Source organism: Schistocerca cancellata, chromosome 8 (assembly GCF_023864275.1).
Source record: "Schistocerca cancellata isolate TAMUIC-IGC-003103 chromosome 8, iqSchCanc2.1, whole genome shotgun sequence".
In the NCBI taxonomy this organism is placed as follows: Eukaryota; Metazoa; Arthropoda; class Insecta; order Orthoptera; family Acrididae; genus Schistocerca; species Schistocerca cancellata.
Window position 1 is genome coordinate 320385161 of NC_064633.1, and position 22836 is coordinate 320407996.

Consider the following 22836-nt stretch of genomic DNA (forward strand, 5'->3'; position numbering starts at 1 on the left):
GTAGTGATAGAATGAAGCGTCAAAGAAGCTGATACAGGCATGCGTATTTAAATACAGAGATATGTAAACAGGCAGAATTCGGCACTGCGGTCGGCAATACCTATATAACACAACAAGTTGTTGGCGCAGTTGTCGGTTACTGCTGCTACAATGGCTGTTTATCAGGATTTAAGTAAGTTTGAATGTGGTGTTATAGGCGGCGTACGAGCGATAGGACACACCATGTCCGAGGTAGCGATGAAGTGAGGATTTTCCCGTACGACCATTTCACGACTGTACCGTGAATATCATGAATCCGGTAAAACATAAAATCTCCGACAACGCTGCGACCAGAAAAAAATCCTGCAAAAAAAAGTTCAAATGTGTGTGAAATCTTATGGGACTTAACTGCTAAGGTCATCAGTCCCTAAGCTTACACACTACTTAACCTAAATTATCCTAAGGACAAACACATACACCCATGCCCGAGGCAGGACTCGAACCTCCGGCGGGACCAGCGGCACATTCCATGACTGCAGCGCCTTAGACCGAATCCTGCAAGAACGGGACCAACGTCGACTGAACAGAATCGTTGAACGTGACAGAAGTGCAACCCTTCTGCACATTGCTACAGATTTCAATGCTCGGCCGTCAAGAAGTGTCAGCTTGCGAACCATTCAACGAAACGTCATCAGTATGGGCTTTCGGAGCCGAAGACCCACTCGTGTACCCTTGATGGCTGGGCAACAAAACGCCTTACGCCTCGCCTGAGCCCGTCCGCACCGACATTGGACTGTTGATGACAGGAAACATGTTGCCTGATCGGGCGACTCTCGTTTCGAACTGTATTGAGCGGATGGGCGTGTACGCGTATGGAGACAACCTCATGAATCCTTGGACCCTGCATGTCAGCAGCGGACTATTCAAGCTGGTGGTGGCTCTGTAATGGTGTGGGGCGTGCGCCGTTGGAGAGATATGGGACCTCTGATACGTCTACATACGACTCTGACAGGTGAAAAGTACATAAGCGTTCCGTCTGATCTCCTGCATCCATTCATGTCCATTGTGCATTCCGAATGACTTGGGCAATTCCAGCAGGAGAATGCGACACTCCATAGGTCCAGAATTGCTTCAGAGTGGTTCCAGGAACTCTTTTCTGAGTTTAAATACTCCGCTGGCCACCAATCTCACAAGACATCAACATTATTGAGCATATGTGGGATGTCTTGCAACGGGCTGTTCAGAAGAGATCTCCAACCCCGCGTACTCTTAAGATTTATGGTCAGGTCTGTAGGAGTCATGGTGTAAATTCCCTCCAGGACTATTTCAGACATTAGTCGAGTCCATGCCACGTCGTGTTGCGGCATTTCTGCGAGCTCGGGGAGGGGGGGAGGGGGGGGGGGTTGGAGGTCGTACACGATAATGGCAAGTGTATCAGTTTCTTTGGGTCTTCAGTCTATATTCCATCAGGATAACTGTCCATGTTGCAAGACCAGGATCATGTTACAGTGGTTTCACTACCATTATGATAAATCACTCTGTTGTCTTGACAACCAAATTCTCTTGAACGTAACTTAATGGAAGACATCCAGAACGCTATCGGACGCCAGTTTCGCAGCCATACATCACCGGCCAGTAATTTACGAGAAATACGTGACCCCCTTAAGTAAACATTTGGTGGTGTATGTGTGTGTGTTTTTGCGGTTTATGGCCGCTGAACGACCCTGTTAATGCCGCCTGTAGGAAAATTAGTGTGTGCGAAGGTGGTTAAAATGTGTAAAACGTCACAAAACAAGAAGGCGAGACTATAGCAAGTAAGCAAAGGAATTTCAAACCTCGGTTTGCAGAATAATTTCAGGAGGCTAAAACACACCTACCCACCCACCCACCCACCCACACACACACACACACACACACACACACACACTGTAAACACTGGCGGCAACACAACCAAAGATGGTCGACGTCAACAGTGTCAACAGGATAAATTACTGTCTAATGGGCGGAGTAACATTAATTTTGCCCCTTCGTATTTTGACAAGGGGGACTGCAGGACTCTGCGCAGGATTTAAGGAAAAACCTCCCTCTCTATTTACAAGGTTACTTGCTACTTTCATTTCAATTGCTTTCTTAATAGCACTATCTCAATAGATGGAAGTGAATGCCAAAATCTCTGTGTTCTTAAATTCCGTAGGATGAACTGTGCCAAGAAAAGGCTCTGCAGTGGCGGATTTGCTCCGCTGTGTGTCGCTTATGCTTAGTACACCGGTTCCACAATCCTGATAGTCTGGCCAATATACGAGATACCACAACTGCAAGGAATACAATAGACACTTGCCAAACCAAGACCATCCTTAACGGAACCTAAAAGGACTCTAATCTTAAATGGCCATCGGAAAACACATTTCACATCATATTTCCGCAAAGTAGAACTAATCTTGCTGGAAACGTTCCGTGCGTAAGGGAAAACGGCCATAGAACTTGGTGCCAAATCCGTATTATCGTCACACCCCCTGTGCATGGTAGGTGGATAGCGAAACTCACGTCTGATCTGTCTTTCACTGTAAACATTCTGACGAAAGGTGTCCTCAAGATGAGGTAATTCAGCTGACAATCACTCAGCGTCTGAAATAACGTGGGCCTTGCGAACCAAGGAACGAAGCACCCCTTCCCGCTGAGCCTGATGGTGACGACTATTTGCCTGTAGATACAAGTCAGTGTGAGTAGACTTTCTGTACAAAGCATGTCCCAACGTACCCTCAACCTACCTCATGATCAACACATCAGGGAACAGAAAGCAACTGCCCTTTCCATCTCCATCGTCGATTGAATTCAAATGTTCTAAAAAGTCGTCCAACTTTTCAGTTGTGTGTGTGTGTGTGTGTTACTTTTCTGGAACTGCTCTACAAACTACAAACAGTTCCAATATAGTCCGTCCCCTTTTGGAGTACTGCTCCGCTGTCCGGGATCCTTACCAGATAGGATTAACGGAGATCAAAGAAGGGCAGCACGTTCTGTATTATCGCGAAATAGAGGAGAGAGTGTCACGGACATGATTGAGGATTTGGGACGGACACCATTAAAACAAAGGCGTTTTTCGTTGCGCCGGAATCTTCTCACGAAATTTTAATCATCAACTTTCTCCTCCGAATGTGAAAGTATTTTGCTGATGCCGACCTACATAGGGAGAAAGTATCATCTTCATTAAACAAGGGAAATCTGATCTCGCACGGAAAGATATAGGTGTTCGTTTTTTCCGCGCATTGTACTAGGCTGGAATAATAGAGAATTGTTGTGAAGGTGGTTCGATGAAACCTGTATCAGGCACTTAAGTTTGATTTGCAGAGCATCGATGTAGATGCAGATGTTTAAGTCCCTTGCACAGCGATTACTTGCTGCAGTTTTGTCTTGAGAATGACAGGGTGGTCACCTGTCTAAATACTGGCGGTCGTGTGACTAGGACCTCCCGTCGGGTAGACCGTTCGCCGGGTGCAAGTCTTTCGATTTGACGCCAGTTCGACGACTTGCGCGTCTATGGGGATGAAATGACGATGATTAGGACAACACAACACCCAGTCCCTGAGCGGAGAAAATCTCCGATCCAGCCGAAAATCGAAGCCGGGCCCTTAGTAGTGACATTCTGTCGCGCTGACCACTCAGCTACTCGGGGCGGACCAATAACGGCGGTTGTCGACGACGTTAGCCTGCTGCATTCCCGTAAGTTATAGTACTGGCCAGTAAAATTGCCACACCCCGAAGATGACGTGCTACAGACGCGAAATTTAACCGACAGGAGGAAGATGCTGTGATATGCAAATGATTGCTTTTCAGATGATTCACAGATGGTTGGCGCCGGTGACGACACCTACAACGTGCTGACACGAGGAAAGTTTCCAACCGATTTCTCATACACAAACAGCAGTTGACCGGCGTTGCCTGGTGAAACGTTGTTGTGATGCCTCGTTTAAAGAGGAGAAATGCGTACCACCACGTTTCCGACTTTGATAAAAGTCGGATTGTAGCCTATCGCGATTGCGGTTTATGGTATTGCGACATTGCTGCTCGCGTTGGTCGAGTTCCAATGACTGTTACCAGAATATGGAATCTGTGGGTTCAGGAGGGTAATACGGAACGCCGTGCTGGATCCCAACGGCCTCGAATCACTAGCAGTCGAGATGACAGGCATCTTATCCGCATGACTGTAACGGATCGTGCAGCCACGTCTCGATGCCTGAGTCAACAGATGGGGACGTTTGAAAGACAACAACCATCTACACGAACATTTGGACGACATTTGCACCAGTATGGACTATCAGTTCGGAGACCATGGCTGCGGTTACCCTTGACGCTGCATCACAGACAGGAGCGACTGCGATGGTGTACTCAACGACGAACCTGGGTTCACGAATGGCAAAACGTCATTTTTTTGGATGAATCCAGGTTCTGTTTACAGCATCATGATGGTCGCATCCGTGTTTGGCGACATCGCGGTGAACGCACATTGAAAGCGTGTATTGGTCATCGCCATACTGGCGTGTCACCCAGAATGATGGAATGGGGTGCCATTGGTTACACGTCTCGATCACCTCTTGTTCGCATTGACGGCACTTTAAACAGCGGACGTTACATTTCAGATGTGTTACGACCCGTGGCTCTACCCTCCATTCGATCCCTGCGAAACCCTACATTTCATCAAGATAATGCACGACCGCATTAGCAGGTCCTGTACGGGCCTTTCTGGATGCAGAAAATGTTCGACTGCTGTTCTGGACAGCACATTCTCCAGATCTCTCACCAATTGAAGACGACAATACACCAGTCCCTACTCATGATGAACCGTGGTATCGTGTTGAAGCTGCAAGGGCAGCTGTACCTATACACGCCATCCAAGCGCTGTTTCACTCAATGCCCACTCGTATCAAGGCCGTTATTACGGCCAGACGTGGTTGTTCTGGGTAATGATTTCTCAGGATTTATGCACCCAGATTGCTTGAAAATGTAATCAGATGTCAGTTCTAGTATAATATATTTGTCCAATGAATACCCGTTTATCATCTGCATTTCTTCTTGGTGTAGCAATTTTAGTGGCCAGTAGTGTATATGAACTTTGAACATTGGATGCGCTGGGAGAAACTCAGGGCTCCAGGAATGAGTAAGTCCGGCACAATGAAATTCAGTGAGTCTTAACCTCACTTACTGGTACACATACAGTGACACTTCTGGAAATTTTCTGTTGGCTTATTGAATCGATGCCAACACAATCTCTGCTGTGTTCCATTCCAAAGGTGGACCAACACGCTGTTAAGCTGGTGGTCAAGGTGTTTTGGATCACCGACGTGTGTGTGTGTGTGTGTGTGTGTGTGTGTGTGCAGAGTGCAACAAGTGCGGAGCCGGCTGTGATTTAGCGCGGCGCTCGTGTGTGTGTGTGTGTGTGTGTGTGTGTGTGTGTGTGTGTGTGTGTGTGTTTGTGTGCAGTCGGCAGTGATTTAACACGGCGCTCGTGTGTGTCTGTGTGTAAGTGTGTGTGTGTGTGTGTGTGTGCTGAGTGCAACAAGCGCGCAGCCGGCAGTGATTTAACACAGCGCTCGTGTGTCTGTGTGTGTTTGTGTTTGTGTGCAGAGTCGGCAGTGATTTAACGCGGCGCTCGTGTGTGTCTGTGTGTATGTGTGTGTGTCTGCAGAGTGCAACAATCACGGAGCAGTGATTTAACGCAGTGCTCGTGTGTTTCTGTGTGTGTGTGTGTGTGTGTGTGTGTGTGTGTGTGTGTGTGTGTATGTGTGTGTGTGTGTGTGTGTTTGTGTGCAGAGTCGGCAGTAATTTATCGTGGCGCTCATGTGTGTCTGTGTGTAAGTGTGTGTGTGTGTGTGTGTGTGTGTGTGTAGAGTGCAACAATCGCGAAGCCAGCAGTGATTTAACGCAATGCTAGTGTATGTGTGTGGGTGTGTTTGTGTGCAGTCGGCAGTGATTTAACGCGGCGCTTGTGTGTGTCTGTGTGTAAGTGTGTGTATGTTATGTGTGTGTGTGAGTGTGTGTGCAGAGTGCCTCAAGCGCGGAGCCGGCAGTGCTTTAACGCGGCGCTCGTGTGCCCACAGGACGGCATCCCGTGGGCGGACGCGGACGCGGACGATGTCGGGGAGGGGGAGCAGTTCCCGGCGCTGGCGGTGGCGCTGCCCCCGACGCCGACGCCCCCCACGGCGTCCACCGCGTCGCTGGCCGCCAGCTCGCTGGGCAGCGCGCCCGCCCCTTCGCCGCCGCCCTCGGCAGAGCAGCCGCAGCCGCAGCAGCAGCCGGAGCAGCAGCTCGACGAGTCGCTGCGGCCGTCCGCCTCGTACGAGACGGTGGTCACGCTGCACGTGCCGCCGCGGCCAGCGCGAGCTACCGGCGCCGTGCCCAAGAGGCGCTCCAGGAGGACCTCCGTGTCGCTGCCCGCCGGGCTCGACGTCATGGACTCTCCCGACCTGCAGGTACGTCGACAGACACATCAACACGAATTATGCCTGTACTGTGCAACCTTGCACTTCTCTCGTTTGTCGTGCAGCATCCGATTGTTCCACCGTGCATTGTACACTTAAATACACTTATGAGCCAAACCACTATCACCACCTCCTTACAAGGGAACCTCCCCATCGCACCCTCCTCAGATTTAGTTATAAGTTGGCACAGTGGATAGGCCTTGAAAAACTGAACACAGATCTATCGAGAAAACAGGAAGAAGTTGTGTGGAACTATGAAAAACATAAGCAAAATATACAAACTGAGAAGTCCATGCGCAAGATAGGAAACATCAAGGATAGTGTGAGCGCAGGAGCGCCGTGTTCCCGTGGTTAGTGTGAGCAGCTGCGGAACGAGAGGTCCTTGGTTCAATCTTCCCTCGAGTGATGCCGGCACGGTTCGGTCAGAGGGTTAGCTGCCATATGTAATAAAAAAACTGAGTTAATCGAGCAATAACGAACATAAACGGGTGTGTCGCGACGTCCGCACCGAGCAAATACAACGAACGAAAGAGAACAAAATGAATTTAAAAAAAAGAGTGAAAAAGTTTAATTTTTTATTTTCAGACAATTATTATCTGTCCGTCCGATGCGAGGTAACTGCGCCGTAGTATGGGGACGCTACACCTAAACAAACATCGAAACACAGGACGTCAGTCGACTACAGCGCACGGAAGAGAGAGTATTCCTGCTAACGAGGCTCCCTGGCTGGCAGTTGACTGTTCGCTACTTTGGACGAGAGTGCATTAAATACGTGAGATGTATTCCGTGGGCAATATGTTTTCGGTTCCCATTGGAGACGCACGTCCTTTCGTCTACTAATCACACGGTTTTGCGGTGCGGTCGCAAAACACAGACACTAAACTTATTACAGTGAACAGAGACGTCAATGAACGAACGGACGGATCATAACTTTGCGAAAATAAAGAAAGTAAACTTTTCACACGAGGGAAGACTTCAACCAATGACCTCTCGTTCCGCAGCTGCTTACACTAACTACGGGACCACGGCGCTCCTGAGCTCAGACTCTCCTTGATGTTGACTATGTTGCGCATGGACTACTCAGTTTGTATATTTTGCTTATTTTTTTCATAGTTCCACACAACTTCTTCCTGTTTTCTCGATTGATCTGTGTTCAGTTTTTCAAGGCCTATCCACTGTGCCAACTTATAACTAAATCTGAGGGGGGTGCGATGGGGAGGTTCCCTTGTTAGTAGCTCGTTTGCCTGTCTTTGGAACGAAGTGCATTACTGATTCTACATACCAGGAATCCCACATCTGTTGATAGATTGGTGGAGGTATGTGGCGTTAGATGTCTACGACAGGTCATGTAATAGCCACAGATAACGAGAGGATGATTCGCGTTCCCGGTGATGGTGCCCGATAGCGACCCAGATGGGTTCCATAAGATTTACGTTAAGCGAATTTGGTCGCGGAGTCATCAAATTGAGTTCACTCTAATACTCCTCAAGCCACTGTAAAACGGTAGACAAGGATAGCTATACTGCTCAAAGGCGACATCGCCGTTAGGGAAGACATAAAGCATGAAAGTATGCAGGTGGTTTGCAGCTGTCTGCGTGTTTACGAGTTCTACCACTGGGCCGGCCGCTGGTGGCCGAGCGGTTCTAGGCGCTTCAGTCTGGAACCGCGAGACCGCTACGGTCGCAGGTTCGAATCCTGCCTCGGGCATGGATGTGTGTGATGTCCTTAGGTTAGTTAGGTTTAAGTAGTTCTAAGTTCTAGGGGACTGATGACCTGAGATGTTAAGTCCCATAGTGCTCAGAGCCATTTGAACCATTTTCTACCACTGGTGCTACGCAAGCGCAGGAGAATGTTTCCTACGGCATAATACTGCTCCCACTAGCCTGCTTCCGTCATGCACTGCAGTTCGGAGTCCCCGTTCACCTCGATGACAGCGTTTGTGGAGACGACAAAAAATGTGATTCGACCGAAGAGCCGACACGTTTTCATTGATCTACGGTAGAATCATCACGGTCACTTGCCCACTTGCATTCGAAACTGACAATTTCGTTGGTTCAACATGTGAGCACGTAGGAGTGGTCTGCTGCGGAAGTCAGTGTTCAGTAATGTACGATGAACGGTGTATTCCGAAGCACTTGTGCGTGTACCAGCATTGTGCTCTTCCGGCAGAGACGCCACAGACCACCATCTATCTTACGTTACAGAGCAGACAAGCCTCCGAACCCCACGTTCTGTGAAGAGTCGTTGACATCCAACCATTTAGCACCTAGAGATAGTTTCAGTCTTTTTCTAGCTCTTTCCGTAGATGTTCACGATAGCAGCACGTGAAAATTCGATAATCTTCGAAGTTTTGGAAACACTTGTTCATAGAACCTGCGTAGTAATAAATTGCTCTTTGTCAAAGCTGCTTATCTCAATGGATTTGGATTTCCCCATTTTCAGCTCATATCTTTGCTAGGATGTTCCCTAGCCCATGTCTGCTCCGCTTACATACTTTTGTTACCGCGTCACGTGATCATAACGCCAACAGGCAGCATCCAACGTTACGATAGGCAGTAGTCATAATGTTTTCGCTTATCGGTGTAGGAGGATCATTTAATAATTAATCACCTACATCCATATCCTAAATACCGCTGTGAATTGCATAGCAGAGCGTACGTTCTATTGCACCAGTTATTAGTGTTCAAAAATGGTTCAAATGGCTCTGAGCACTATGGGACTTAACATCGGAGGTCATCAGTCCCCTAGAACTTACAACTACTTAAACCTATCTAACATAAGGACATCACACACATCCATGCCCGAGGCAGGATTCGAACCTGCGACCGTAGCAGTCGCGCGGTTCCGGACTGAAGCGCCTAGAACCGCTCGGTCACCGCGGCCGGCTATTAGAGTTCCTTCCTATTCCAGTAACGTATGTAGCGAGAGAAGAATTTGTGTTTAGATGCCTCTGTGGGTGCTGCAATTAATCTAATCTTTTCCTCACGATACCTACGACAGCTACTACTAGGGGGTTGTAGTATAATTCCTAAAACCATCATTTACAGCCGATTCTTGAAACTTTGTACTTAGGCTTTCTAGAAATACAGGAAATGTATTCGCAATTACGGCTGTGAACCACCATCGGCTGTATATTGGAATGAAGACAATGAATATTTGTGCTCGACCGAGACTCGAACCCGGATTTCCCATTTTATTCGGGCAGTGCCTTAATCGCTTCCGCTATCCGTTCAGGAATCACAACCAGACCTAAACTTCCATATGTCGTCAGTTTTACATTTCTGAATACATTTATTCAGAGTCGAAGGCCTGGTATTGGCGAATGAATACGAAATAGCAGTGCCTGTATGTCTGAAGAAGCATTGTATCGTACTTCTTAAGAACACAGGTATTGCTGTTTCGTATTCATTCGCCAATACCAGACCCTCGATTTCCAATAAATAAGTCCTTCCTGGGCGGGATATACGTAACACACGAATGCATATTGTAACACATGAATAGCGACATGTGGAAGGGTGGGTCTGGCTATGATTCGTGCGCGGGAATGGGTCCTACGCTCTAGAGCAATATTCTAGGGTGGGTCACACGAGTGTTTCACAAGCAATCTCCTTTGTAGACTGTCTGCGTTGCCCCAGTGTTCTACCACTAAACTGAAGTCTGCTACGTGCTTTATCCTCGACTGAGCCTGTGCGATCGTTCCATTTCATATCCCTGCAAAGTGTTATACCCAGTTATTTGTATTAGTTTATCGATTCCGAGTGTAGCTCATCGATGTTGTAGCCATAGCATACAAGGTTTTTTTCGTTTTGTAAAGTGCACAGTTTTACATTTGTGAACGTTTAAAACGACTTCCCAATCTTTGCACCACGTTGAAATCTTATCACGATCTAACTGAATATTTGTGGAGCTTCTTTCAGACTGTAGTTTGTCGTAGCTAAATGCATCATCAGCGAAAAATGTGAAGCTACTACAGTCAGTTAAACCCAGCACAAAAGACCTACACTATGCTAGAACACAGGCAGGTCCAGCAAAATAAAACACTAGCTCTTAACAACAATACACTAGTGTGCAAAACTTCAGAACGAAAGTGACTCTCGCGTGTTGTGCAACTGCCGAGAAACATTGCTCTATGAAACTTGGGTCTTAGTAATAACTACTACAGTATAATACAGAAGATAACTGAAAGAAATATGCAGTGAGACGAACAGAAGCGACACTTTTATTCAAACATAGTTATTGCACGGAAGTCACCACGATTCAAGACGATCCCCTTGCCATTAACAAAAGCCGCGACGTGGTTCTTAATAGGGTGGGTGAGGTGATCACCAGCGATGCTCTGGAACGCGTTCCCCTGCTGGCCACAATGTTCATGTTAGTAAGAAGTTCTTGCGGCAGTCGAAGATAGCAGAACGAAAGCTGAAGTTTTAATTTCTCGTTCAGGAAGTCGTTCACACAGGAGAATCGTACAAACCTACCGTCATCTGACAGACTCTCGTATGGCCGACATAATAATAAGAATATCTTGCGTAGAGAAACAACTGAAAGATTCGAAAGAAAATAAATCACTATAATCCCAGTTTGATTTTACAAAGTGTACTCTATGGCATCGGATCCTGATCTAGCTTGCATTTATCGTGAATCTGTCGCCCAACACGAAGTCCCAAGCCGCTGGAAAAAGGCGCAGGTGCCTCCAGTAAATAAGAAGGGTAAAAGAATGGACACGCAAAATTACAGACCAATATCTCTAACTCGGTTTGCTGCAGAATCCTTGAACATATTCTCAGTTTTAATATAGCAAACTTTCTTGAGACTGAGAAGCTTATGTCCACGAATCAACGTGGTTTTAGGGTTTTAGAAAGCCTCGCTCGTGCAAATCTCAATTTGCCCTTTTCACACGTGATATACTGCGAACTATGGGTGAAGGGCAGCAGGTATATTGTAAATTTCTAGATTTCCCGAAAGCATTTAACATGGTACCCCACTGCAGGCTGTTAACAAAGGTCGGAGCATGGGGAATAAGTTGACAGATATGTCAGTGGCTCGAAGGCTTTTTAAAAAATTGAACCCAATGTGTTGTCCTCGATGGTGAGTGTTCATCAGAGACGAGGGTATCGTCAGGAGTGCCGCAGGGAAGTGTGATAGGACCGCAGTTGTTCTCTATATAAATGATTTGGCGGATAGAGCGCGCAGTAATTTGCGGTTGCTTGATGATGATGCCGTGGTGCACGGTAAGGTGACGAAGTTGAGTGACTGTAGAAAGATACAAGACGACTTAGACAAAATTTGCAGTTCGTGTGATGAATGGCAGCTAGCCAAAGTGGAAAAAAGTAAATTAATGTGGATGAGTAAGAAGATTAAACGTGTATATTCGGATACAGTGTTGCTAGTGTCCTGCTTGACGCAATCAAGGCGTTTAAATATCTGGGTGTAACGTTGCAAAGCAAAGCGATATGCGATGGAACGTGCATGTGAGAACTGTGGTGGGGAAGACGAATGATCGATTTCGCTTTCTTGCGAGAATTTTAGGTAAGAGTATTTCACCTGTACAGGAATTCGCATATAGGACGCTGGTGCGACCTATTCTTTAGTACTGCTGGGGTGTCTGGGATCCTTACCAGGTCGGATTGAAGGAAGACATCGAAGCAATTCAGAGGCGGACTGCTCCATTTGTTACCAGTAAGTTCGAACAACACATAAGTGTTAGGGAGATGCTTCAGGAATTCAAATGGGAATCCCTGGAGAGAAGGTGACGTTCTTTTTGCGAAACACTATTGAGAAAATTTAGAGAATCGGCATTTGAAGCTGACTGCCGAACGATTCTATTGTCGTCAATATACACTGCGCGTAAGGACCACAAAGATAAGGTAGGAGAAATTAGGGCTCATACGGAGGCATATAGATAGCCGTTTTTCTCTCGCTCTAACAGGAAAGGAATGATAACTAGTGGTACAGGGTACACTGCGCCACGCTCTGTACAGTGGTTTCCGGAGTATCTGTGTAGACGTACGAGAGTGCGTCAAATGAAAACTTGAAATTTGTAGTAACAAATCGAATTTCGCGCCGTTATCCTGTCAGTTGGTAAGCGTGCTACAAATAGTGTGCAGAATGGCGTGTAGGTGGCAGCATAGTGCAGATACACACCTACTGTCGCAGTATCAGTATAAAGATGGACGCCCCACTTGCGACATGCACCAGGGAAGAACAGCGTTCTGTTATTCGGTTTTTTCGTAGTGAAGGTGTGAAACCTATTGAAATTCGTCGACGAATGAAGGTTCAGTACGGAAATGCGTGTTTGTCATAGCAGCATGTCTACGAATGGAGTAGGACGTTCGCAAATGGTGTGACTTCATTGGAAGATGCTCCTCGTCCAGGTCAGGCACAACGAGTTGTCACTCCACAGAACACTGCAACTGTTGAAGCCATAGTGAAGGAAAACCGCCGAGTGACACTGAATGACACTGCAGCATGTTTACAGATTAGTCATGGGTCAGCACACCACATTGTGCATGATGTGCTCCACTTTCACAAAGCATCTGCGAGATGGGAGCCACGGCAGCTGACTCCTGAAATGAGAGAACGACGTGTTGATGCTTGTGAAGAACTTCTTCGGCGCTTTGAACGAGAAGGTGATGGGTTCCTTGCAAGAATAGTTACTGGGGACGAAACCTGGGTTGACTTCCACCAACTGGAAACGAAGAGAGCGAGCAAGGAATGGCGCCATTCCTCATTACCAAAACCAAAGAAGTTTTGGACAGAACCATCGGCAGGGAAGGTTATGCTGACTCTCTTTTGGGATGAAAAAGGCGTCATTTTGGAGCATTACGTGCCTAGAGGGACCACTGTCACCAGTGCATCACACACAGATCTGCTAAAAAAATCATCTGCGGCCTGCAATAAAATCAAACCGACGTGGATTGCTGTCAGCAGGTGTCCTTTTGCAACATGACAATGTAAGGCCTCACACTGCCCGTACAACAGTTGCAACAATCACAGACTTGCATTTGGAGTGTCTTCCTCATCCACCATACTCACCAGACCTAGGTCCAAGTGATTTCCATATGTTTGGACCACTCAAAGACGCAATGGGAGGAAAGAAGTTCCGTTCTGATGAAGAGGTACGCCATGCGGTGCATGAGTGGTTGCGCGGTCTACCAAAAGAATTTTTTTCTAAAGGAATTTATGCACTTTGTAAGCGCTGGAGGACTTTCATTGAGCGTGGGGGAGATTATGTTGAGAAGTGATACAGCTTTTTACCACTTCTGCACAATAAATAATATTTAAAAAAAATTTAAGGTTTTCATTTTACTCACCCTCGTAGATGTAGAAGGGCGTTCATTCCTCCACCAACGTGGTTGACAGTTGCTGGATGGTCGTTGGTGCATGTGAACGCGCTGCAGTATGTCTCCCTATCGCATCCTTCACGTTCTCGGTCGGATTTATGTCGGGGGGAATGGGCATGCCAGTCCATACGCCGAATACCCCCTCATTCCAAGAGTTGCTCCGTCTGCTTTGTACGATGCGGTCATCGATAAAAATGAAGGCAGCGTCGGATGTAGCCATAAAACGACGCGTCTGAGGAAGGAGCAAAGTGCCACAATGACGTTGACCAGTGAGCGTACCGTGTTCAAAATTTGGAGGTCAGCACGCCCATGTAACATTATGCTTTTCCACACAACATTACCTGGACCACTAAAACGACAATGCTGGACATTGTTCCCGGGAGCGTAACGTGTTCCCACCTCTCGCCGTATGAGTGTACGTCCAGCATTGTTGAACGTGATCGTTTTGGTGGTCCAGGTGTTACAGCGTGGGGAGGTACGGGGTTTGATGGGCATCCTGACCTCCAAATCTTTGAACACAGGACACTCTGACGCTGTACTCCTTCCCCACAGCTTGAATGTGAATCTCAGCCAGAATGCTAGCGACTGGACAACTAATGTTTTCATCAAACACCATTGGCACGACGCTCTTCTTGTGTACCGCTGCTCAAGAGCACACTCCACGGGAAGTATCCGCTAGGCTGCTCCACCGCTGGCCACGTTAATTTGCTGTGCTACCTGTAGTGCTCACACCGTCTCTGTCACTCCCTTGTCCTTCATCGGTAGCTCACCATAGACGGACTCAACATACTGACTGACATCCCTGCTCGAGCGTTGTGGCGCTGTCTACGCGCCGTCCACCTCAGGGGACCTCTAGGACTCCAGCGACATGCATCCGCTGCACATGCTCAATGCAGCGGACGCAAATTCAGTGTACTGTGTTTCGTGTCACAATCTGTTCTGCCGAAACCTTTCACCAGCCGTACAAACATCAAAGTTCCGAGAACCACTACAAATTTTACTGTTACTCAAGGATCACGCAAAAGACAATTTCAAGATAAACCAACAAGTGGGATTCTCTTACCGTGGTCACAAAGTGTCCAAATGATCATACTCCGTTTCATGGCTCCAGAAGATCGGCTATAAAAGGAGTTTAAGTTATGAGAAATTTTCCGACTAGTAGTATTTGACGAAGACTGGTTACCTTCAGGCGTTGGTGCTACAAACACCCAACAAATTATTTTAACATACGCGCCGACACTAACTTTGCAAGAGCAATACAGCCTCTCACTGCGCTTCTCAATCAAATATTCGGCAGTTGTCACTCGCAAATATTCGTGCATTAAGACTTTAATGTGGCACTTGAGCTATTCCTCTCCTTTATGCAAAATGATAATGACAAAGCTTTCAACAGTACCTTCAGCCAAAGCTCCTATGTCAATAACATTCTCACTGGCACAAAAGGGCACCATATTTTTGAGTGTACTGCAGATCATTACCAAAGTGACACAGACTGGACCAGCATGGCTGCAAGGAACCATACAGGCAAAAAATGGTCTGAAGATGCATGAGATATCCGTGATTCATCCCTGCAAGCTGGTCAAACAAGCGCAATAGACCAAACAAAACTTTCTCGTAGACACTGCCAAATGGAACAAATTTCATCTTCTGGAGGAGATTTACAATCTACCAAGTATATACGAGTTCCACATGGTTACTACCTCTTCTACGAACACTGAAACGCTGAATTTTCCATACTTCGCATTTTCACCAGATCACAGGAAAAATCTTGCATCTCTTTTCCTCTCTCACTCCAGTCAATCATTTTGCAACCTACAGGTTACTTATAGTTGGCAGCATGACTGTGAATGGAGTAATACACGTTGTAGATGTCTAACATTAGACAAAATCAAGCTACACAATTTATATATAACTTTCGTTGCAGTTAAAGCCATAAGAAAATGCAAAGAATCAATCTTCTACTTTTCTACCTTATGTCTGTTTTTCTTTATTGAGATTCGATTCCTCCCGAAGGGGGCGGCCTGGCAGCAGCTTAGTACGCCACTCTTTAGCCTATAGAATTTTTTTAAAAGAATGAAGATAATAAATAATAAAAGCAGGCGATAAAATCTTTGACTTAAATGGTAAAATGGTGGGAAAATTGTGGAACTTAAAACATAAAACAAAGGTTTGGCGATGCTAATAAAATTCACAGTAAGCAGACAGGTAAAATAATAGACAGACAATTAAAAAACATGGCGACAGTTTGGTTTTTTTCGTAAGAGATATAAAAATCACACCCAGCGACAGCAGGATTTCTGTTCACAACACTTTGGAAAAGACGCACAACACTGAACACTCACTTAAAACACTGCACTAAAAAGTTGGCACAAAGATGACACACCACAGCCGAGGGCAGATGGGGGGAACCTGGACAGATGATGGGAAAGAAAGAGGGGAAGGAGAGGTAAAGCAAAGTGGGGGGAGGGGGGCAAGGAGCCAATGGAGGACGAGGACTCATAAGAGGAGGGGGGCTGGGCTTGATGTGAGAGGGAGTGGGGAAAGGCAGAGGTGGGGAATACAAGAGGACTCGGGGGGGGGGGAGAAGGGAGTCAGAGAGAGGGAGAGGGAGCCCAGGAAAAGGACAGAGGAAGGGAGGGGGAAGTGAGGATCAGAGTTGATAGGAGGGATAAATGGAAGGAGAGAGGGCATCATCTGGCAGGGGGATCTGACGGAAGTCACCTTGGGAAAGGAGAGGAAGGGTGTAGAGATGGAGGGTAGGAGGGACACAACAGTGAGGCGCGGCAGAGGGTGGGGGTTGGAGAGGAGAGGAGCAACCTGGGGATGAAGGGGATCAAGGCGGCGGGAGGTGTAGAATATGGGGATATGTTCGAGGAATAAGAGCAGATGGGGGAAAGGAATCAAGTTGTAGAGGATCAGTGTGGGGGACGGGAGGCGTATACAGTAGGCGAGGTGGAGTGCATGGCGCTCGATGATCTGGAGGGACTTATAGAATGTGGTGGGCGGATATCCAGGCAGTACTAGCATAATAGAGGATGGGATGGATTAAGGATTTATGGGTGTGGAGGATGGTAGAGGAGTTAAACCCCCATGTCCGGCCAGAGAGGAGTTGAGGAGTCATAGGTGGTTGTGGGCTTTGGATTGGATAGAGCGGAGATGAGGGATCCAGGTGATCAAGTAGCCGGAAGGAGCGAGTTGTACAACCTACGATGATTGCCTGGGTCTTGGAAGGATTGATTTTCAGGAGCTACTGATTACACCATGTGGCAAAAAGGTCAAGGTGATTCTGGAGTCTATCTTCTTTTATAGTCTATAAATTAATGTTCACTGCCGTAATTCTGTCTGTAGGTTCGATATAATGTTAGGAACTATTGTAGGGATTTAGGTACGGTTTTCACTTATAGATCGACTGATTTATGAGGAAGTTTTGTGTGCGTAGTTTATAATTATTTCGTGCAATCTGGGCTACGACGAACTGAAGTCTTCTGCCACTGTGAAAACGATGCCATTGTCATCAGGCGGTGAATGGTAGAACTCAACTGAATCACAGCAGCTCGTTAGTGTTCTATATTAGTGTTATATGCCAAACGGTTCTTGCACCAATGTTACGTGGCAGAGGGTGCTTTGTACTAATGTTACATAGCAGAGGATGCTTTACACCAACAGTAGGTGCGAAGGATGTTTCGTCCCGATGTTCTGTGGGAGAGGAAGCTTTGTACCAGTGTTGTATGGTGTAGTGAGGGGACTTTGTATCAATGTCATGTGGCAGAGAGTGTTTCGTGCTGATGTCGTACGGCAGAGGGTGGTTTGCGTTGATTTCCTGTGGCGAGGGTGGTTCGTACCAATGCCAAGTGGAAGAGGGTGCTACATATCAATGTTGAACAGCAAAGAGTGCACCCTACTGATGTTGCGTGACAGAGGCTACTTTGTACCGATGCTATTTGGCAGAGGGTGTTTTATAGTAATGTTATATTGTAGAGCGTGCTTTGTGCCAGTGTTGCATGGTAGAGGGTACTTTGTAGCAATGTTGTGTGGCTGAGAGTACTTCATACCAATGTTGTGTGGCAAAGCATGCTTCGTACCATGCTGCATGGTGGAGGTTGCTTTGTACTAGAACTGCGTGGTGGAAGGTGCATATATCAATACTGTGTGCCAGAGGGTGCGTCCTGCCAATGTTACATGGTAGAAGGTGCTTCATACTATTGTTGCATGGGAGACGGTGCTTTGTATTGAGGCTGGTTGCAGACGGTACTTCGTACCAATGTTACTTGGCAGAGGACAATTCATAACGAGACTCTGTGATGGGACGTACTTAGTAGTGATGTTGTGGAGCAGAGGGCGGTTTGTGTCAATGTTTCTTGGCAGAGAATGCATTCTATCGATACTGAATGGCAGGGAGTGCTTCATAGCGTTGTTACATTGCGAAATGCAGGAAAAGTTCATGCAGAAAAGTTGCTTGTGCCGGAGTGGTGCTGCGGTCAGGTGACCCCAGGAGCGTCGTAGCTCAGAGTTCCCACCACTGCCACGAGATGTCACTCCAAATTCCAGCTGAATATGGAACAGATAACATTCATCCATCTGAGAACCTTCCTGCCTTGGACTGCTCAAATCCTTTAAGTTACATGAACGTATTGGTTCTCAGTTATCTAATAGTGTTCTCTTTTTTTTTGTATCATGAATCTATGCATTGGCCCGTCAACAAAATTACTGCTGCACCAGACAGATCTTTCACGAAAAGATACTTAGTGCTACGCATACGAAGATGAGACAGGTCGCTAGTTCACTACTAAACATCACACGTCACTCGGCTTTAACAGACACAGTTATTCCTCATGACACTTGTTGTAATATATATGTCACATAAAGCTTCATAACTCTGACAGAAATAGTCCTCTTTACAATATATACACAAATTTATCCCGAAAGATCTATTGACAAGCCTTCCTCTTTTAACCATAACAAGTTAGATGCTGTTTACAGCAAAACCCTCACAGCATCACAGCAGATAATGATACCATTGGCTATAATGAACAGTAAACAGAATCAGTTTGTTCACACAACTTCACTGACACTGACACATATCCCGATAACATGATATTCTTTCTCCTTCATGTGCACCATCTCGTATCATTAGAAGGCAGAAATATTATGCAGTTGAAAAACTTATACACACAACATTATAAAATATTCTCTTTGTCACGGCAGTCGTAACAGAACGTTAATGGAAGTCTTACACTGACATTCTGCTCAATCTCCTTAGGTAATTTGAAACACAGACTATCCACATCAATTTTTAGCTGTTGTCTCAACTATTCTCATGTACATGCATATTTTTTGACAATTTCTCGTACATTTGCGTTCGGTACTGCATCTCCAAAGACTGTACATTATAACGCATACTTCCATAATAACCACTGTCAAAGGACCCGAAAATAAATGAACAAAGATACTGTTACCCACGTAAAAGGTCATATATTATAGGATAAAAACTAACATCCTTTCATCTCTTAAAAATTCAGTGATAACACAAGAAAAAGTACCCATTCCGTAAGGCGCTTGTATCATAACTACACTCCCTTCCACCCTCTGCTACCAACTATGGCACAGAGAATGTTGGGAGTGGTAACTGACAGAGTCATGAGGGCGTAAATAATTCTCAAGTTTAAGAACATTTTCGTAACACAATCCAGCACATCAGAGAACATATGCATAACAAAAAGAAACAAAAATATTATTTTCATCCAAATACAACAAATCCACATGAATTTAATGTCCTACTGTCCTGGCCCTTAAAAGAAATGTAACTTATCACGAACAGGACAGCAGAAAGAAAATAAAGAAGCCTACAACTAATGAACTATACGTGTTGGAAAGAAACAATGCAGCTGGTCACAAGTGGGAGATACAGTTCACAAATCAAATACAAATAGAACTGGCACAAAACACCTGAAACTAATATTAATATGCCAATCAATTAAAGGTAGTATGAAACATACAACTTAAACAACACAGAAAAAGGGCTACATTGTGCTGGAATACAAACAAAATAGACAGCAAAATCAAGCACTACACCAACCGTGAGATGTAAGAAGATTACCGATTTAAACACAATTTAGCAACAACATAAAATCACACCCCCAGAGTTTCATTCACGTCTTTAAAAAATGAAACTTAGTTCAGCCGACACACTTAAAATTGCAGCAGCCCCACTGTCAGGACAGTAGTAAACAGGAAAACATGGAACTGTCCAGTTGCTAGCACAGCTTGAAACCGTATCACAACCAGAGCGCACGTAATTGCACAGCTGATACTTTCATCAAGCACCATCATCACGACACTTTTCTTATTGACTGCTGCTCCAGAGCACACACCACAGGTAGCATTCACTTCTGTATCATCAGCAAAATCTCACCAAGGGACCAGCCAGCACCCACCCACCCAGAACAGATACCGTTGCCTGCGTGTTGATAAGTTCCGATGGCTACAGCCCAGGGTGGGACTTCACTCCACCATGGCGAACTTGCGGCAGTGTCCTTAGTGCTCGTATTCAGCTCTGTTGCTGCCTTTATGTCCTTCTTCGGTTGCTCAACACAGACTGACAGATATCTCTGGCCAAGGCTCATCGCATCTCGACTGTACCAGCGCTCTCGTCAGACTGCCGTGCTACTGGCGATCTCCGGCCAACCAGCAACAAGGAACTGCTGGACATGCTCAACTTAGCGGGTGGGAATACAACACGCTGTAATTGATGGCACACGAGAAACACACTTCCTGCTGAGATTTTGCAAGAGTTGGATGCAACGTGCGACCAGTCCACGTGGTACCTGGCACAAGTATTGTGCGCTGTCGGAGGGATGAGGGGCATGATCAGAGGAAAGTGTCCTGTGTGCATGCACAACGCGAGTACCATGTCTCGTGTGGGAAACATGGGAGAAACTATTCACGCACTCAGCTTACTCAAAAGTGACCTGAAAATGATGTGTACTTGCCAAGCAGCACATTTCAAGTAAGCTGAGTGTGGCACTGACACTGACTTATCCCATGGATAAGTGGTGCCTCGGAAATCACAGAAATAATACGTAAATATTTCACTTGTAGAGATATAAGCTGCCCATTACGTTCCTGCCAAAGGACGGCCTAGGAAATCGTGACATATTAGGAAAAACAGTCAAATATTTGTGATAAGTAAGGAATATAAATGTCATTGCTGGTCGTTTTACTCGTTGTAGTTTCATTCTTCGTTTTGTAAACAGATAGAAGTCACAAAATCGAAGAAGCTCATGCATGAAGAGACTGCTGTTATGTATGAATAACATAGAATATTTCAGAATATACTTATACGCGTTCATAAGAAAGTCCTACAATTTGTTAAAAAGGCTAAGATGAAAGAAAAAGTATTAACATATAGTAAGATTCGAATCTACTTCCTTCGACTCTGTGATCCACATCCTTAATTATTACATTACAGCATAGAACTCTCAGATACAGTGTTGTGCAGCTTAGTATCTGCTGAAGGGCATTACCACCGATGCATAATTAACTGACACTTAATTATACGACATATCATCCAGACTGACATACACTACTGGCCATTCAAATTGCTACACCACGAAGATGACGTGCTACAGACGTGAAATTTAACCGACGGAAGAAGATGCTGTGATATGCCAATGATTAGCTTTTCAGAGCATTCACACAAGGTTGGCGCCGGTGGCGACACCTACAACGTGCTGACATGAGGAAAGTTTCCAACCGATTTCTCATACACAAACAGCAGTTGACCGGCCTTGCCTGGTGAAACGATGTTGTGATGCCTCGTGTAAGGAGGGGAAATGTGTACCATCACCGATTCCGACTTTGATAGAGGTTGGATTGTAGCCTATCGCGATTGCGGTTTATCGTATCGCGACATTGCTGCTCGCATTGGTCGAGATCCAATGACTTTAGTAGAATATGGAATCGGTGGGTTCAGGAGGGTAATACGGAACGCCGTGCTGGATCCCAACGGCCTCGTATAACTAGCAGTCGAGATGACAGGCATCTTATCCGCATGACTCTAACGGATCGTGCAGCCACCTCTCGATCCCGGAGTCAACAGATGGAGACGTTTACAAGACAACGACCACCTGCACGAACAATTCGACGACGTTTGCAGCAGCATGGAGTATCAGCTCGGAGACCTTGGCTGCGGTTACCCTTAACGCTGCATCACAGACAGGAGCGCCTGCGATGGTGTACTCAACGACGAACCTGGGTGCACGAATAGCAAAACGTCATGTTTTCGGACGAATCCACGTTCTGTTTAAAGCATCACGATGGTCACATCCGTGTTTGGTGACATCGCGGTGAACGCACATTGGAAGCGCGTATTCGTCATCGCCATACTGGCGTATCACCCGGTGTGATGGTATGGGGTGCCATTGGTTACACGTCTCGGTCACCTCTTGTTCGTATTGACGGTACTTTGAACAGTGGACGCTACATTTCAGATGTGTTACGACCCGTGGCTCTAGCCCTCATTCGATCGCTGCGAAGCCCTACATTTGAACAGGATAATGCACGGCCACATGTTGCAGGTCCTGTACGGGTCTTTCTGGATACAGAAAATGTTCGACTGCTGCCCTGGCCAGTTCATTCTCCAGATCTCTCACCAATTGAAAACGTCTGTCAATAGCGGCCGAGCAACTGGCTCGTCACAATACGCCAGTCACTACTCTTGATGAACTGTGGTATCGCGTTGAAGCTGCATGGGCAGCTGTACATGGACACGCCATCCAAGCTCTGTTTGACTCAATGCCCAAGCGTGTCAAGGCCGTTATTACGGCCTCAGGTGGTTGTTCTGGGTACTGATTTCTCAGGATCTATGCACTGAAATTGCTTGAAAATGCAATAACATGTCAGTTCTAGTATAATATATTTGTCCAATGAATACCCGTTTATCATCTGCATTTCTTCTTGGTGTAGCAATTTTAATGGCCAGTAGTGTATTTCTGATAAACCTGTAATGCGCTGTTGCCTCGAAGTGGCATACCGCAAGTTATAAT

At 46.2% G+C, this 22836-nt stretch overlaps 1 protein-coding gene across 2 annotated transcripts in view; it reads left to right on the forward strand.

Moving 5' to 3' along the window:
- The window catches only part of LOC126094912 (myogenesis-regulating glycosidase), a 693284-nt gene that overhangs the window by 463486 nt on the left and 206962 nt on the right, over positions 1-22836 (forward strand). For both annotated transcript variants that reach the window (XM_049909552.1, XM_049909551.1), the window contains exon 2: positions 6072-6443. In XM_049909552.1, the coding sequence (XP_049765509.1) occupies positions 6072-6443 (372 nt within the window). The remainder of the gene's footprint in view (positions 1-6071; positions 6444-22836) is intronic.